We start from the raw sequence: 19,578 nt of genomic DNA, 5'->3' as shown, positions 1-19,578 counted from the left end.
CTCTGACAGGATTATAGGTATTCTTCAAAAACATAAGCAGGAAGGCACTAGTAAAGTAAAATGATAACCCCATTCTAAGCCAGGTGATTAAGGTTAATGGCATCTTGCCTGCTGCTCTGCTGTTCAACTTCCAATTTGAAGGCAGAATGTCTGCTCCTATGGGGACTGACACAGAAGTTCAAGCTCTGTGTGTAGCAAGCACTGGTCTTCTGTTGATTAGAGTCATTGTGCACCCATGTGAGTTATTCCCAGAATTTTTAAAGCTGAAAACAAATCTTTAACTCAACATTAAGAATTTGGCAAACACTAAATTTATGCCTAGTTCTTCTCTAAAAATTAACGTGCTGTGCATTTATCTTATTCTTATCCTGTTTTAGTAACCCTTTAGGTATATCTTTCATATATTGAAATTTTAAGTAAAGAAATAAAATTTTCCCAAGTTTTACTGCACTAATACATACATCTTTTTAAATATTAGTTTTCAGTATCCTGAATGTTATACATTTAATAAGTCTCTTGTCTGTCTTTTCCAAATAAAAAGTAGCACATTAGGATTTTTAAAAGATGAAAATAGTTGTTCAAAAACACTAAAGATAAAAATTATTTGGTTTCCATATAATTTTAAGATTCAGCAAATTAATATTTCTTAATAACTATAGAAGAAACGTATTTTAAATTTCACAGGTAGAACTATAAAGGAATTGAGACCGTAGACCTGAAGCCTACATTCATTTAACTTAGATGGAATTTAAATTGAAGAAACAAGAGCAAAACAAAATCAATTGAAATCATATATTTTGGATGTAATTTATTGTTTGCTGCATGTTCTTGTTACTTATTTTGTTACTTTACACATTCTTTCGAAGAGATTATGAATTCAGAGTTTTAAGTAGTAATAATTATATATTTTAATTTTCTGTTGCTGGCATTATGGCAGAGAAGAGATTCTAATATTCTCCTACTATATAACATGTAAAATAGTCAATGATTAGATAAAGACTTAAAACATAAGAAAAATGCAGTGATAACAGATAAAAAACTGGGCCTACAGAGAAGGAGTTAAGAACTGTGGTCTAGAGCTTTAGACCATAATGAGAGAAAGATTTGAGCACCTGCATAACAGACCTTCAGAATGGAGAAGACCCTTCTAAAGCCACATAAAGAAAAAACTAGAGGAATTGCTAAGACAAGAAACAAGGATAGGTACCTATTTTAGCCTTAGCGCTGAATGATTAAAAATAAAAAAGTTAGCCTTTTTAGACTTCCAGTTTCTTATACAAAATATAAACAACTTAGAAGTCATCATTCTTCCTCTAACAAGAAAAATGCTGAACAAACTGAAAATCAAGAACTCTTCTCACATTTATCAGAATCAGAGTTGAGTGATGTTCTAAAAACTGGAGGGATCCTCGAATACAGGCAAATCACAGCTTACCAGGTACAGAGCCACTGCTGGAGCCTGTTAAGATCAATTAAAAGGTAATTATCTAATACCTGCAGGCTGAACACAAACTAGTATGGGAGAGAAAAACTTCTGGAAGCCCAGCTTTAGGGAAGCCTTCCTTGCTTCCATGAGATTAACCCCACAGGCCCTTCCAGGTTCTCTGGGTGAAGATCTGAGAAAAATACCCTTGACTTCCTGCAGGGGGAGGAGGAAAGTAACCAATCTGAAATACCACCAGAGTACTCTGTTTTCCTTAAAAGAGGCCTGCCTTAAAGGGAAACTCTTTTACCAGGTCATAACCAAACTTGAGTTTTACAGAAATCTAGCCAACTTGGGAAGGACATATTAAACTCCAGTCCGCTCTAGTCTTTGATGTAGGGGAAAAGAAATACCCAGCTCCAGCTCTTCCTTTCCTGTCTCAGGTGGAGGTGGGGAGGGGTGGGGAAGCTGAGAAATCTTGTGAAGGTCACAGCCCAGGAACACAGGCTCACTAAAAAACTGAGACTTAATCATAAGATTATAAAATACTTTCCCCTATATTTTACTAAAATATTAATAGGACTTCCATATAAAACAGGATTCATTCCTTCAGGAAGAAAATACATAACACATCAAATGAAGGGAAGTACAATGGAGGAAAAAAGCAAAACAAGCTAAAGAGGATAAAGAGTACAAGGGATAGGTGTGACACTGCGATTTTATAAAAGATGGCCAACAAAGGCCCACCAATAGGGACATTTTAGCAAAGAATGGAAAGAAAGGAAATGGAAGCAGTGGAAGAGTATTACAGGCAATGGGAAGGGCAATGTAAAGGCCCCAAAACATATAACTTTAGAAATAATTTTAAAACAAAATTGATAATCTGAGTAAACTTATAACCATTAAGAAGACTGAAGCAATGATTAAAAATACACCCAGATAGGGATAAGGAGCCCTTACAATATAGTTTTAAAGCTAACTGCCAGGAAACATTAAAGAAATAGATATATGTAATCATATAAGTCTTTCAGAAAATAGGAAAAAAAGACAACACTCTTCTATTTATTTAATGAGACTAGTATACTCCTGATACCAAAATAGCCTGGTGCAGTGAAAGAAAAGAAACTCACAGGCCCATCTCACATAGAAACAGAAATGCAAACATTCTAAACAAAATATTAGAAAAATCAAAACACAAATGTATAAAAAAGGAAAAATGAAATCCTGATCTGACTGGGTTTATCCCAGAAATATAAACATGGCTTAACATTGGAAAACCCCATCAACAGAATTAAATCCATTAACATAATACATAAAAAAGCGTATGACCATCTCAATAGATATAGTAAAAATACTCAGTGAAATTCAACACCCATTCATAACAAAACTTATAACAAATTAAGAATAGAAGACCTCTATAATTCCATGCAACAAATATTACACTTAATTATGAAATATAAAAAGCAACTTTTTTTTTGAGATGGAGTCTCACTCTGTCACCCAGGCTAGAGTGCAGTGGCGCAATCTCAGCTCACTGTAACCTCTGCCTCCCAGGTTCGAGTGATTCTCCTGCCTCAGCCTCCCGAATAGCTAGGATTACAGGTGTGTGCCACCACGCCCGGCTAATTTTTTGTATTTTTAGTAGAGATGGGTTTTCACCGTGTTAGCCAGGGTGGTCTTGATCTGCTGACCTTGTGATCCGCCTGCCTCGGCCTCCCAAAGTGCTGGGATTCAGCCACCACGCCCAGCCAAAAGCAACCTTTTAAAACTAGAAATGACACAGGAATGCCCACTATTTCTGTTTCTATTCAATGGTGTTATAGAGGTGCAGCAAAAATAATGAGAAAAGACGAAGTGAGTAGATAAGAATTGGAAATGAAGGAAAAGATACTACCTTAATTCACAAGAAAACCAAAGAGAATCTATAGACATATTATTTGAAAAAGAATAGGTTCAGTAATGTTGCCTGATACAAAATCAACATAAAAAATCAATTGTGTTACTAATCAAGCACAAAACAGTAGCTGAAATGGTATTTTTAAAAATATTATTGATATTTTTTTAAAACTCATCTATTGGTATACTTAAGATTTGTACAATTTACTATATGAAAATTTTGCCTAGAAAAGAACCATAAATAAATCTTAAACTCTAATGTGTCAGCTGAATTGTAGTAATGTCTTCATTTAACTTTAAAATGCAAGAACAAAAAATATGATGGATTGATGAATGGCTAGAAGGATAAACTGACGTGATAAAGGAAGTAAAATGTTAATTATAGAACCTAGGTCAGGGATTAGCAAACTGTTTCTATGCAGGGCCATATAATAGATATTTTTAGCTTTGTGGGCCATGTGGTCTCTATTGCAGCTACTCATTTCTGCCAGTGTAGACCAAAACAGCTATACATAATAGGACAATGAATAGGTCTGACTCTATTTTGCTAGTAGATCATATCAATGCTTGATCTAGGTGGGAAGTTGTTCACTGTAAATGCTTTTCAACTTTTCTGTTTAAAAATTTTTGAAATAAAATTCTAGAAAAAAATCATACTCATACACACACACACACATACAACACACACACATTTTTCTATTTACAAGAGCAACAACAAATTATCTTAGGAATAAATCTTATAACTGATATACAGACACTAAAAAGAAAATTGTTATATAAAATAAGACAAATAAAGTATATGTTTATTTAAGTATGCTCAAGAAATAAAACTCTATCTTTTAAATACATCAATTCTCTACAAATTAACCTACAAATTCAATGCAATGTCAATCAAAACCCTATAATTTTTTATGAACCTCTTTATGATGATTATACAAATCAGCTAGTTGAGGAAGATGTTAAAGAGCTCCTACTCCATTTTGAGGACAAAAAAACTGAAGGTCTTCCCTTACTAGGCATCAACAGTTCACATAAATCTAAGGATTAAAACAATGTGGTATTAGCTAAAATTAGACAAACAGGCCAACAAATCAGAATACCAAGGCCCAGAAACATATCCATAAACATAGAAAAAGTTGGTATTACAGATCAAAAAAGTGAAAACTATTCAATATATGGTACTGAGACAAGGAGTCTTTTTTTAATCAATGAAATATGATATTGGAAACCCTCCTTACAAGTTAATCAAAATTAAATTCCAGGTGGATTAAATAGCTAAATGTGAAACAATTCTTTAAATCTTTTAAAAGGAAATATATAAACACATTATAGAAATACTTAGAACCTTGTTATTACTTTAAATAAGTTACAAGAAAAAATACATCAGATAAAATATATTTGACTATAAAAGAAAATACTGATAAAAATTTAGAATTCTATTTAATAAAAGATAAGAATCAACAAGTTAAAGGAAAAGCCATAGATTAGAATATATTTTCATGACATATAGCTCACAAAGATACAATATCTGGGATATAGTGTTAGAAGTCCTCAAATCAATAAGAAATCACTCAACAGAAAAACCAAGAAATATGAACTAGTAAAACCCAGAAGAGGTAGGTAAACTGCTAAAATATGTGAAAAGACGACTGCACTATCATCAGGAAATTTAAAATTAGTGTTATAGTAAAATACCTTTCCATACCATTAGATTAATAATTTTTAAAAATTTGATAAAAGAAAGTGTTACCAAGTAAATAAAGAAATGAGAACAGTTATCAAATGATGATGAAAAGATAAACTGATAACATCATTTTTTGTGAACAATCAGATAATAAAGCTCAAGTCATACAGATGCAATTCTACTGTGGGGCACACACTTTACAGAAGCTCTCCCATATTTTGTGAAATCAAGGAGGAATACAGGACTTCTTGTGTACTGTAAGGTTTTAATTAAAGAAAAAAAACTAAAGTAGAACAGTCAAAATAAAATTCTTACATTTCTTAGCTGGCATAATGACAGTGTCACAGTGGTATCATCTAAAAGCGAGCTTCTATCTCGACCTTGTCCAAAGCTTTCGCCATCCTCAAAGAGAAAACTGAAAAGAAATATTTAAAGATAACAATATGCAAACAAAATCCAGCTTATTGTCTCTTCTAGAAAGTAAAGTTTATTCTAAGTCATCAATCCCTTCTTCAAAAAAGAATTAAACTTTAGACTGGATGTTTAATAAAACAATGTATTGAGATTTCTTCAAACAAGTCTCATTTTTAGATATCTCTTGAGTAGGTATGAATATAAGTATAGAGAATTTCAGAAAAACAAAAGTGTCATTTACAACTCTTTGTTCATGCAGTTTCAATGCTAACAGTACTCTCTTGACATTAACCAAATGTGTTACCAAGAAAGTTTATAAGGGTGGAAAAAGATAAAGGGAAGAAAGAAAAAGCATACTGGACAGTAACCTCACAGAAGAAAGAATATTGAATAACAAATGAATAAAATTTGTTTACAATTTCAATAAATTAGTTTTAAGAGTCTATATATCCTTTCCACCATTCCTTCTTGGAATTTCCGTAAACTTGCCTCTGATTTTCTACTTAATTCAATGTATGATGTATAATCAAAGTTAACATTTAAAATCAGATTAAGAGAGAAAAAAATATAAAATAGTCAATCCAAACAATTAATACAAAAGTTTAAAATACAAGAAAATGATAAGCAGATGACTTCCACAGTTATCTACAATGATCAAACCTAAGTCCTGAAATATAAAAATTAAAATTTTATTTTATTTTATTTTATTTTGAGACAGGCTCTCTCATTTGCTCAGGGTGAAGTGCAGTAGCACTTGGCTACGGCTACTGCACTTGGCTCACTGCAGCCTCAACTTCCCTGGGCTCAGGTGATTCTCCCACCTGCAGCTGCCTGTGTAACTAGGACTACAGGCACACAACACCAAGCCCAGCTAATTATTTTTTCTTTGTAGAGACAGGGTTTCACCACGTTGCCCAGGCTGGTCTCAAACTCCTGGGTTTAAGCAATCCACCTGCCTTGCCTCCCAAAGTGCTGGGATCACAGGCATGAGCCACCATGCCCAGCCTAAAATTAAAAGTTTAAAGTATTAGTATAAGCTCAAGAAATTTAGATTCATATTTTTATGAATAAACATGAAGAGCAATTTAATGATAATCTTAGCCCCAAGGCTGTAGAGGTATTTAACTTCCAGTCTAATTTCTAGCATGACATCTTCTATTGCAGTTTTGCAGATTTTTTTGCAACACACTAAGCACAGTGATCAACTCTACAACATGCAGTGAGGCTACAGAGTTCATTTACATTTACAAGTATATTTGTGAAAAGAACATAGTTCTTCAGAGTAGGCACGCTAAGCTAGTTTTTAATTAACGCTCTTAAATATCCTATTGTGATTTGTATATTTTTCATTAACATCAATTATTCCAAGATATTCCATAATATTAACTTCATTTTATACAGGTCACAAAGCAAAGTACTGATCAAAGACAACTGATGGGAACTCTACAATTAGAAACTCTGAACAATCAAATAAGGTGCTGATTCCAATTGCTTCCAATAATCACTTTCTTGGAATGCCTACCAAAAAAATTTTAAAAACAACAAATTTTATTTTTTATTATTACCATATATGTATAATTATAACTATTTATTTATTTAAATTTTCCAGAGAAGTTACTTTCCTTACTTGGGGAGCGTGCAGATAGGTGGTTTGGATCGAATGATTTCCTTGTTAGCAAGCTCTTTCTCCAAGTCACCTCCAGCCAAACACCAAAGGTAATAAACTTCTTCAATAGATCTTTCTGCCAGGTAATCATTGTTTATATCTATTAAAAGCAAATTTAAGAAATCACTGTATTATATTTTCTACTTTTATTAAAAGTCAACAGGCAATAATAGCTGCTATTCTAAAAAAATAAAAATAAACACTGAAGAACAGACTTCTAGTTTCTAGTTCTGATTGTAAGAAGCCTGAAATTTGCTACTCCATCCTAACAACAAATAGAAAGTTGAAGAGACTGAAAAATCAACAATTATTGGATCTGTAAGAGAGTTGAGGACATAGGGCAAACTTCTGTCCCAAGTCTGGAGACAGGAGAATACAGGGAGCTACGGCCTACTGGAACAGACATTCGTTGGCACTGACTCAGGAACCAGTGCCAAATTTGGAAAACCTAAATGGTAATTAATAAATTACTGGAGGCTCAATGTAGACAAATCTGAGGTTAAAAACTCCAGAGGGAACCAGTCATAAGGGATACCCCAACACTTCTGTGAGTTTTATCACCAGGAGTTTGACAAAGGTCTCACATTAAATATTGGAGAAAAGTGCTCTTATGTTTCCAGCAGTGGCAGAGGAAATGGAACCATTTTGAAATACAATGAGCACTGTTCTTAACAACGTCTGCCTTCAGGATAAACTGGTTAGTCAGAGCCTAACTTGCATGGATAATATCAGAGCCTAACTGACCTGGAGAGAGGAAATACCAAAGTGCAGCCAACTCTAGCCTTCTACGTGGTGGTTAAGGTGTGGGGAACAGAAGCATTCTGTAGTCAGTCCTATGATCAGATCTCAATCTTTAAGTGAGCCAGTAACTCTAGACAAAATGTTTCCTTGCCCTTAAGGAGTGGCTAGAATGAGCTGGAGCTTGCTATTTCCCTTCTCCTACCTGGAGGTATGCCATGACTGGCAGATTCTCATTCAATTTTTAAAATAATTTGAACGCTCCAGGCTGAAAATAATATACTACTTAAAGTGGCTTATATAATAAAGACATTTATTCATCTCTCTTAATACAATCATAGGTACAGGAGGGGGCCTATGCTTGTCAAAATTCCAGACCATTTCCTGCATTCAGAAGAGAAGAAAGTGGTGTACATATGCTGCAGTACCTTTCCTGTCACAAAATTTTTTTTTCCCTATAAGTAGCCCTTATGCCCAGTAATTTCATTTAGATCCCATTAGCCAATTCTAGTTCACAAGCTTACTGCCCATATCAAGGGAAATCAGAAAAAGGAAAATCTGGAATTTTTACCCTTTATAATACATAGTATTGGTAATTTTACACTGTACATTGCAAAAAGAATAAGGGTAGAAAATAGCACATGGGGAAGGACCAGCATAAATTGTTCCTTCCCTCATGTCTCAAGGCAATGGTTGGCTGCCTTTTCTGAAGTCTTCCTTGATGTCCCAGACAGAAATACAGAACTAGGTGCTCCTGCTGTGCTGCCACTGTGCTATACTCATATTGACCTTCATTTATAATAGTGATTGCATAACTAAATGTCCGTTGTGCCATTCCATTTGGCATGAATGTTACTTAAAATACCAGTGACACATACCAGGAACTCAATAAATGTTTAATTGAATGAATGTTTAGTTAACTATTTTCTGCCATGACTTAAGTCATAAAAACTTTTCAGAATAGAGGTAACTTACTGATGTCATTAAACCTTACATTCCAAGAGTTGTAATCTTCACACAAGAACTGAAAGACTAAAAGCTGATATTCTCTTCAACATTCACAATATAATGGTATATAATTCTTATCAATAATATTTTTAGATATCATTTATAAATAAATTATATAGAATATCAATAACTTAAATTTAAAGGACAAACTGTTAGTTCAAGTGTAAGAGTGTGTGTGTGTGTGTGTGTGTGTGTGTGTTTATTCTAGCCACTCCTTAAGGGCAAGGAAGTATTTGTCTAAAGGCTAGAGGCACAGGCTCCCTTAAAGAGTCAGACCTAATCACAGGATTGACTATACAATGCTTCTGTTAACCTTAACTACCACATAGAAGGCTAAAGCTGACTGCACTTTGATATTTCCCCTCACCAGTTCAGTTAGACTCTGATATTATCCAAGCAAGTTAGGCTCTGACTAACTATACACGTACATATATTTGTGTGTGTGTATGTGCATATACTTTTTATTTTTTGTAGAAACAGGATATCTCTCTGTTGACCAAGCTGGTCTCAAATGCCTGGCCTCAAGCGATCCTCCCTCTTTGACCTCCCAAAGTGCTGGGATTATAGGCACGAGCCACCACACCCAGTCAGTCAGTTATATTTTAATCACTTCCAGAATCATCTCTTAATTCCCAGATAAGTATCTATATCACTAATACATACTGTTGATAAATTCAGCTGAAACTAGGATAAGAAAACTTCCTTTAAAAACAAGGCTCATATTATTTTATATGCTTTAATTTATCATTACCTTTACACAACTGACTGATATCCTCAGGCAGAGTTAAATCAGCACATCTCAGAGAAGATGAAAACAGACTGGCAGGTTTGGTAAAGTGGGTATATAAAGGTGACACCTCACTGAAAACTTTGTCCTTCATTAATTCATCTGGGGTTAGCCTTGAGAACATTTAAAATATAGAGCATGAATGAAAGTCACAAAAAACTTCCTATAATAATGGCATACATTCAAGAGGATAAACATCTTAAATATCTCATTAGCACAGAAAATAATACAGCTCTCCTTTGCAGAGTCTACATGTATACTTTTATATTACAATCAATTAACTGTGAGTAAATACTGAAATCTGAATTTTTTTTACTTATGTTGTACTTTCTTTACCTTATGATGTATCAAAAATATCACTCTGTAAGAGCTTCTGCATTTTTTTTACTTTTAGCCTGACTAGCATTCACCTGCTTTACTGAATACTTTAATTAAATAATAAATATGCAAACTATTATAATAATACCTTTGGGGTTTTCTTCCTGTCCTTTACTTTCATGTGGTACATTCACACAAAACTACTATTTCTCTCTAACATGTCTTGATAAAGTTGTTTTGCTAAAGACAAATTTGGATACACTATTTTCAAACATTATATACTTAAGAAGTTTAGGAATAGCTGTATGACTAGTAGTGATATCATCAAATGAAAGTCAATTAATGAACTTCTAAGAAATCCTTTCTTATTATCAACAATTGTTAGTTTACTCTATCAATTACCCAAATTCACTGCCATAATACATATTGACAATAAACTTTTATTCTTATTTCTTTGATGATATTATTGGGTCTAGGAATACCTACATTCCACAGTTTAGTTGATTTTCTACTTAGAAGCTTGGAAATGAACTAGTACCTTCTTTAGTATATGTCAGTTTTTGACCATGGTTTAACTTTAATTACTTTTTCATTTATTCACAAAAAATGAAAGCTTACATCATTCACAGTTATGATACTGATGTCAATTTTATATTACTACATATGTACATTATGTATATTTAATCCATTATGTTAGGACAAATAAGAAAAAAATCAAGTGCTTATGTGTAAAGGATCTCAATGTAATCCCAATATCTAAATAACATCAACCTCTTAGAAGGATGGAAGGTGAGACATTTCTTCAAAAGATCTATCACAGTTTCAGGAAGCTCCTGGTAAAGAGAAAAAACAATTAATTAAAATGATAAATTTTAGTAATATATTTTATTTAAATGTTTGCTAATCTAGAAGGTTTTGATTTTTTAAAAAGTTTTTATTTGTTCTTTATACAAATATAGTCACTGTGCAAAGGCAAATACTTAACAGGAAATAAGCATTGCTTTAAAATAGCTTGCAATTGGATCCCAAGTGTGTAAAATAAATTTTGATTAACAGATTGCCATTGTTTTATTGTATCCCCTCCAAAGTTCAGGCTTAATGAACTTTGAAACTTAAGGTCAATGTGATGGTATTAAGAGGTGGGGCCTTTAAGAAGTGATTACGTCATAAGAGCTCTTCCCCTGGTGAATGGCATTAAGAGGCATATAAAAGGGGGACTTCACTTAGCAATTGCTTAGTTTGTCCTTCAGCCTTGTGAGGACAGTATTCCTCTCTCAGGAGATTGCAGCCCTCACTAGACAATTGAACCTACTGGTGCCTTGATCTTGGACTTCTTAGTTTCAACAACTGTGGAAAAATAAATTTTTGTCTTTATAAATTACCAAATATCAGGTATTTTGCTATAGCAGCACAAATGGACAAACCTTTATAATGACAAAGATTAATGACAAACCTTTATAATGTCCAGACAACCATGCTCTTCAGCCAGAACTATTAAAGTGTCATCTACACAATCTATAAAACAGAAAAAACTATATGAATAAATGCCTCTTTTCTAAACTATCCAACAAATCAAAAAATAAACTCTGATAAAAAATGTTTTAATGGAGTAATGCAGTTCTGGAACTCAGAATACTGAAAACGCATCATTTTGTTAAATTTCCTTACATGTTTTGATAAAAATGAAAAGCTTCAGACAAATACTAATTGAAAAACTGATACTGAAAGATATCAGCTTAACAAGTTTGATAAAAGAGCAATTCCTTTACAAGGAAGGTAAAGATACTCGATCTCTGTTTCTAAATACATACATGCAGACACACACAGTTGACCCTTGAACAACATGGGTTTGAACTGCACAGGTCCACTTATATGTGGATTGTTTCCAACCAAACATGAGTTGAAAAATACAGTATTTGTGGATGCAAAATCCACATGTATGGAGGACCCATTTTTCATACACGTGAGTTCTGCGGGACTGACTATGGAACTCGAGTACACAGCAATTTTGGTACATGTGCAGGTGCTATAAACAATTATCTTCAAGAAATGACTGTATATCAATAGCGCTTTTAAGAAGGCTTTGTAACTTTTTTTCATGATTACAAGACAAATTTGTTTTATTATACATAATTTGGAAAATGTACTTACATTTATCAGTGAATTTAAAGTATAAGTTTAGATTACAGACCACATTTAAGAATCTCCAAGGCTTCTTAATAACGGTAGTATTAATCTTTGTAATTAAATGTGGTAAATCTGGTAAAATTTTTGCAAATTTACTTATAAATCATTATTATTCAATGTTTACTAATATTTTCCTGTACATATTCTAATTTGCAAACCTTCATAACTTGGATACTAATCTGTCACTCTTTTACATAAAGTGTTCTATCACCGTTTTCTTCTCCTTAATTATCAAACATGCTTAATTATTTCCAATCTAAAGTAGATTACATAAATTTTTATTAATTTGAATTACACATTTGGATCTACATATATGAAAATACATATCAGCCTTTTATAAAGAAAAATCAGGGGAAGATCCAAGATGGCCGCTTAGGAGCAGCTCAGGATTGCAGCTCCCAGTGAAAGCACAGAGGGTGAGTGGATGCCGCATTTCCAGATGAATTTTTATTGCCCACAGACCAGGAGAATCCCAGGCGGAGGAGCCCCACAGGTTGCCAGTGCAGCTGCTTTGGCCCGCGCGGCTGTTTTGGCCGGCGCAGTTGTTTTGCCAGTGCTGCGGTGCGGCGGTTCTCCACACAAAACACACTGGTCTGGATCTGGCGAGTGGAGGTCCGGGAAACCACAGTCGCCCATTCATCTGATTAAAAAAGGTGACTGAAACAGGGAGCCAGGCCAGGAGATTCCTGGGCAAAAAAAAAAAAAAAAAAGCGCCACGAATCTCAGCGCTGCTGTTTTAGCCAGCTCAGTGGGTCGCCGCACGGGAAAGCACACAGATCCCGGCGCCTTTTCAGCAGGCGAGAGACTCGACCATTCAACTAAAAGAAAAAAAAAAGGCTCTAAGGCAGGGAGCCAGGTGATCAGGCTTGGCTGGTCCCACCCCTACCACACACACAAAAAAAACAGCAATCGGAAATGCTCTGGGTTGAGAGCTTCACAGCAAGCACAGCTGAACCTGGGATGGTCCAGCCCTGTAGGGGCGGGGCGTCCGCCATTACCGAGATACTCCACCACTACGGAGGTAGTCCGCCTTTGCTGAGGCAGCCCGCCATTGCTGAGCCAACCCGCCATTACAGAGAGAGTCCACCATTACAGAGGTGGGCCACCATTGCAGAGGCAGTTCTAACTACACCCATATAAACAGGACTGCAGGGAAGTTCACACAGCAACTCAGCAAAGCCTCTGCAGGCAGACAGTGACTAGCCTGCCTCCTTGCTGGGCAGGGCAGTCCTGAAAAAAAAGGCAGCAGCAGAACGGAAATTACTAAGTAAAGCCCTAATTCTCCAGGACAGAGCACCTGGGGAAAAAAAAGGGGTGTATGAGTTCAGCTGCAGCAGACTTAAACGTACCTGCCCAGCAGCTCTGAATGAACAACGGAGCTCACAGCTGAGCATTTGAGCTCCTATAAAGGACAGACTGTCTCTTCAAACAGCTCCCTGACTCCCGTATATCCAAAGAGTCACCTCATAAAGGAGAGATCAGACTGACATTTGCGGGCATCCTTCTGGGACAAAGATAGCAGAAGAAAAAACTGGTAGCAACCCTTACTGTTTTGCAGCTGCTGTAGGTGACCCCAGGCAAGCAGGGCCTGCAGTGAACCTCAGAAGTCCTACAGCAGAGGGGCAAGACTGTTAGAAGGAAAAATAAGAAAAAGAAATAACTTCATCATCAGTAAACTAGACATCCACTAAGAGACACCATCTGAAAGTCAGCAACTACAAAGACCACAGGTGGATAAATCCACAAAGATGGGAAGAAACCAGTGCAAAAAGGATGAAAACATCTGAAACCAGAACACCTCTCCTCCTACAAAGGATCACAACCCCTTACCAGCAAGGGAACAAGGATGGATGGAGAATGAGTGTGATGAAATGACAGAATCAGGCTTCAGAAGGTGGGTAATAAGAAACTTCTGTGAGCTAAAAGAACATGTTCTAACCCAATGCAAAGAAACCAAGAAACTTGAAAAAAGATTTGACGAAATGCTAACGAGAATGGACAACTTAGAGAGGAATGTAAATGAATTGATGGAGCTAAAAAACACAACAAAAGAACTTGGCGAAGCATGCACAAGTTTCAAAAGTCGAACTGACCAAGCAGAAGAAAGGATATCAGAGGTTGAAGATCAACTCAATGAAATAAAATGAGAAGGCAAGATTAGAGAAAACAGGGTAAAAAGGAATGAACAAAGTCTTCAAGAAATATGGGACTATGTGAAAAGACCTAATCTACGTTTGATAGGTGTACCTGAATGTGACGAAGAGAATGAATCCAAGCTGGAAAATACTCTTCAGGATATTATCCAGGAAAATTTCCCCAACCTAGCAAGCCAGGCCACCATTCAAGTACAGGAAATACAGAGAACACCACAAAGATATTCCTCTAGAAGAGCAACCCCAAAGCACATAATCGTCAGATTCACCAGGGTTGAAATGAAGCAGAAAATGCTAACGGCAGCCAGAGAGAAAGGTTGGGTTACACACAAAGGGAAACCCATCAGACTCACAGCAGATCTCAGCAGAAACCCTACAAGCCAGAAGAGAGAGGGAGCCAATCTTCAACATCCTTAAAGAAAAGAACTTTCAACCCAGAATTTCATATCCAGCCAAACTAAGCTTCATAAGTGAAGGAAAAATAAAATCCTTTATGAACAAGCAAGTACTCAGAGATTTCATCACCACCAGGACTGCCTTACAAGAGCTCCTGAAAGAGGCACAACACATAGATAGGAACAACCAGTACCAGCCACTCCAAAAACATACCAAATGGTAAAGAGCATCAACACAATGAAGAATCGGCATCAACTGACGGGCAAAACAGCCAGCTAGCATCATAATGGCAGGGTCAAATTCGCTCATAACAATATTAACCCTAAATGTAAATGGACTAAATGCCCCAATCAAAAGACACAGACTGGCAAATTGGATAAAAAGCCAAAACCCATTGGTGTGCTGTATCCAGGAAACCCATCTCACATGCAAGGATACACAAAGGCTCAAAATAAAGAGATGGAGGAAGATTTACCAAGCAAATGGAGAGCAAAAAACAGCAGGAGTGGCAATTCTCATCTCTGATAAAATAGACTTTAAAGCAACAAAGATCAAAAGAGACAAAGAAGGACATTACATAATGGTAAAAGGATCAACACAACAAGAAAAGCTAACGATCCTAAATATATACCCACCCAATACAGGAGAACCCAGATACATAAGGCAAGTTCTTAATGACTTACAAAGAGACTTAGACTCCCACACAATAATAGTGGGAGAGTTTAACACACCATTGTCAAGATTAGACAGATCAACGAGACAGAAAATTAACAAGGATATGCAGGACTGGAACTCAGATCTGGAACAAGCAAACCTAATAGACATTTACAGAACTCTCCACCCCAAATCCACAGAATATACATTCTTCTCAGCACCACATCACACCTACTCTAAAATTGACCACATAATTGGAAGTAAATCACTCCTCAGCAAATGCAAAAGAATGGAAATCATAACAAACAGTCTCTCAGACCACAATGCAATCAAGTTAGAACTCAGAATTCAGAAATTAACTCAGAACCGCACAGCATCATGGAAACTGATCAACTGACTCTTGAATGTTGACTGGATAAACAATGAAATGAAGACAGAAATAAAGATGTTCTTCGAAACCACTGAGAACAAAGACACAACATACCAGAATCTCTGGGACACATTTAAAGCAGTCTCTAGAGGAAAATATATAGCAATAAGTGCCCCTATGAGAAGCAAAGAGAGATCTAAAATTGACACCCTATCATGAAAATTGAAAGAGCTAGAGAAGCAAAATGAAAAAAACTCAAAACCTAGCAGAAGACAAGAAATAACTAAGATCAGAGCAGAACTGATGGAGATAGAGACACAAAAATCCCTTCAAAAAATCAATAAAACCAGGAGCTGGTTTTTTGAAAAGATCAACAAAATAGACAGACCACTAGCCAGATTAATAAAAAAGAAAAGAGAGAATAATCAAATAGATGCAATAAAAAATGATAAAGGGGATATCACCACAGATTCCACAGAAATTCAAACCATCATCAGAGATTATTATAAACAACTCTATGTGCATAAACTAGTAAACCTGGAAGAAATGGATAAATTCCTGCACACTTGCCTCCTCCCAAGCCTAAACCAGGAAGAAGCCGGAAACCCTGAATAGACTAATAACAAGGTCTGAAGTTGAGGCAGCAATTAAGAGCCTACCATCCAAAAAAAGCCCAAGTCCAGATGGGCTCACAGCCGAATTGTACCAGACATACAAAGAGGAGCTGGTACCATTCCTTCCGAAACTATTCCAAATAATCCAAAAAGAGGGCATCCTTCCCAAATCATTTTATGAGACCAATATCATCCTGATACCAAAACCCAGCAGAGACTCAACAAGAAAAGAAAACTTCAAGCCAATATCCATGATGAACATAGATGCAAAAATCTTCAATAAAATACTGGCAAGACGATTGCAACAGCACATCAAAAAGTTTATCCACCATGATCAAGTAGGATTCATCCCGGGAATGCAAGGCTGGTTCAACATATGCAAGTCTATAAACGTAATTCACCACATAAACAGAATCAAAGACAAAAAGCACATGATTATCTCAATCAACGCAGAGAAGGCCTTTGACAAAATTCAACAGCTCTTTATGCTAAAAACCCTCAACAAACTATGTATTGATGAACGTATCTCAAAATAATAAAAGCTATTTACGACAAACCAACAGCCAATATCATACTGAATGGGCAAAAACTGGAAGCATTCCCTTTGAAATCTGGCACCAGACAAGTATGCCCTCTCTTACCACTCCTATTCAATATAGTACTGGAAGTTCTAGCCAGAACAATCAGGCAAGAAAAAGAAATAAAGGGTATTCAAATAGGAAAGGAGGAAGTCAAATTGTCTCTATTTGCAGACGACATGATTGTATATCTAGAAGACTCCATTGTCTCAGCCCAAAATCTCCTGAAACTGTTAAGCAACTTCAGCAAAGTCTCAGGATACAAAATCAATGTGCAAAAATCACAAGCATTCCTATACACCAAGAACAGACTTAAAGAGAGCCAAATCAAGAACGAACTGCCATTCGCAATTGCTACCAAGAGAATAAAAGACCTAGGAATACAACTAACAAGGAACATAAAGGACCTCTTCAAGGAAAACTACAAACCACTGCTCAACGAAATAAGAGAGGACACAAACAGATGGAGAAATATTCCATGTTCATGGTTAGGAAGAATCAATATCGTGAAAATGGCCATACTCCCCAAAGTAATTTACAAATTCAATGCTATCCCCATCAAGCTACCAATGACCTTCTTCAAAGAACTTGAAAAACCACCTTAAACTTCATATGGAACCAAAAGAGAGCCCGCACAACCAAGTCAATTCTAAGCAAAAAGAACAAAGTGGGAGGCATCACACTACCAGACTTCAAACTATACTACAAGGCTACAGTAATCAAAACAGCATGGTACTGGTACCAAAACAGAGATACAGACCAATGGAACAGAACAGAGGCATCGGTGGCAACACAACATATCTACAACCATCCGATCTTTGACAAACCTGACAAAAACAAGCAATGGGGAAAGGATTCCCTGTTTAATAAATGGTGTTGGGAAAACTGGCTAGCCATGTGCAGAAAGCAGAAACTGGACCCCTTCCTGACACCTTACACTATAATTAACTCCAGATGGATTAAAGACTTAAACATAAGACCTAACACCATAAAAACCCTAGAGGAAAATCTAGGCAAAACTATTCAGGACATAGGCGTAGGCAAGGACTTCATGACCAAAACACCAAAAGCATTGAACAACAAAAGCCAAAAGAGACAAATGGGACCTGATCAAACTCCACAGCTTCTGCACGGCAAAAGAAACAGTCATTAGAGTGAATTGGCAACCAACAGAATGGGAGAAAATTTTTGCAGTTTACCCATCTGACAAAGGGCTGATATCCAGAATTTACAAAGAACTAAAGCAGATTTACAAGAAAAAAACAAACAAGTCCATTCAAAAGTGGGTGAAGGATATGAACAGACACTTTACAAAAGAAGACATACATGAGGCCAACAAACTTATGAAAAAATGCTCATCATCACTGGTCAGTAGAGAAATGCAAATCAAAACTACATTGAGATACCATCTCATGCCAGTTAGAATGGTGATCATTAAAAAATCTGGAGACAACAGATGCTGGAGAGGATGTGGAGAAATAGGAACACTTTTACAGTATTGGGAGTGTAAATTAGTTCAACCATTGTGGAAGACAGTGTGGCAATTCCTCAAGGACCTAGAAATAGAAATTCCATTTGACCCAGCAATCCCATTACTGGGTATATATCCAAAGGATTATAAATGATTCTACTATAAGGACACATACACACGAATGTTCACTGCAGCACAGTTTACAATAGCAAAGACCTGGAACCAACCTAAACGCCCATCGATGATAGACTGGACAGGGAAAATGTGGCACATATACACCATGGAATATTATGCAGCCATCAAAAACGATGAGTTCGTGTCCTTTGTAGGGACATGGATGAACCTGGAAACCATCATTCTCAGCAAACTGACACAAGAACAGAAAATCAAACACTGCATGTTATCACTCATAGGCGGGTGTTGAACAATGAGAACACATGGACACAGGGAGGGGAGCACTACACACTGGGGTTTGTTGGGGGGAAACAGGGGAGGGGACAGTGGGGGGTGGGGAGTTGGGGAGAGATATCATGGGGAGAAATGCCAGATATAGGTGAAGGGGAGGAAGGCAGCAAATCACACTGCCACGTGTGTACCTATGCAACAATATTGCATGTTCTTCACATGTACTCCAAAACCTAAAATACAATAAAAAAAATCTCCAAAAAAAGAGAAAAAAAGAAAAATCAATATTTTTCTTGAGTTGTTATTTGTACATGATTCATCAGATAGAAAGCCCAAACATTAAGATATATTGTCTGCTATAAAAAATACAATTTTATATTCTCATATTTTGATTTCACAAGTTAATTTACTTGGCTAGATCATAAAGCTAAGATTATTTCCATCTAGGTTAAAATTCCTCAGAGAATAAAAAAAAAAATCTGCTGTAATCTTTTAGAAGGCACTTCCTATGCTGTTCTGCTGATCACTACCACTGATCATTAGCAACTTGAGCAAAGCAGGTATTTCAGTGTACTCACTATTTCAAAAGAACACATCATCAATGTTCATGATTACTAATAGATACTAAGTTATATTTATATTTGAAAGATAAACAATTTTCTGACATTTACCCAAAGTAAGCAAAAATTTTAGTCTTTCGGAAATATCCAAGCTCTGAAATAATTTTCTTCCCTAAATAAAATGAGAAAAGAAATTTGTGTTAATATTCACATCTTTTTTCTAGGGAGGTGTTTTTCTCCCCCCATAGCTGAAACT

General features: G+C 35.9%; 1 protein-coding gene across 5 annotated transcripts in view; it reads right to left on the bottom strand.

The window, feature by feature from the left end:
- Positions 1-19,578, bottom strand: part of TBCK (TBC1 domain containing kinase) — a 263,530-nt gene that overhangs the window by 179,007 nt on the left and 64,945 nt on the right. For 4 of the 5 annotated variants that reach the window (XR_010345400.1, XM_012436502.2, XM_064384035.1 and 1 more), the window contains 6 exons: positions 19,434-19,494; positions 11,388-11,449; positions 10,706-10,767; positions 9,581-9,729; positions 7,045-7,183; positions 5,319-5,418 (listed from right to left, as the gene is read on the bottom strand). Coding sequence is in view for 4 of the 5 variants with exons in the window: in XM_012436502.2 (XP_012291925.1) it covers positions 5,319-5,418; positions 7,045-7,183; positions 9,581-9,729; positions 10,706-10,767; positions 11,388-11,449; positions 19,434-19,494 (573 nt within the window). In the remaining variant the exon portion in view is untranslated. Of the gene's footprint in view, positions 1-5,318; positions 5,419-7,044; positions 7,184-9,580; positions 9,730-10,705; positions 10,768-11,387; positions 11,450-18,584; positions 18,655-19,433; positions 19,495-19,578 lie in introns of those variants that run through there. The other variant, XM_064384036.1, reaches the window with a different exon arrangement.

Source organism: Aotus nancymaae, unplaced genomic scaffold (genome assembly GCF_030222135.1).
Source record: "Aotus nancymaae isolate 86718 unplaced genomic scaffold, 86718_ANA_hifiasm-v0.15.2.pri h1tg000033l, whole genome shotgun sequence".
In the NCBI taxonomy this organism is placed as follows: domain Eukaryota; kingdom Metazoa; phylum Chordata; class Mammalia; order Primates; family Aotidae; genus Aotus; species Aotus nancymaae.
This window is presented reverse-complemented; position numbering and strand designations above follow the sequence as displayed.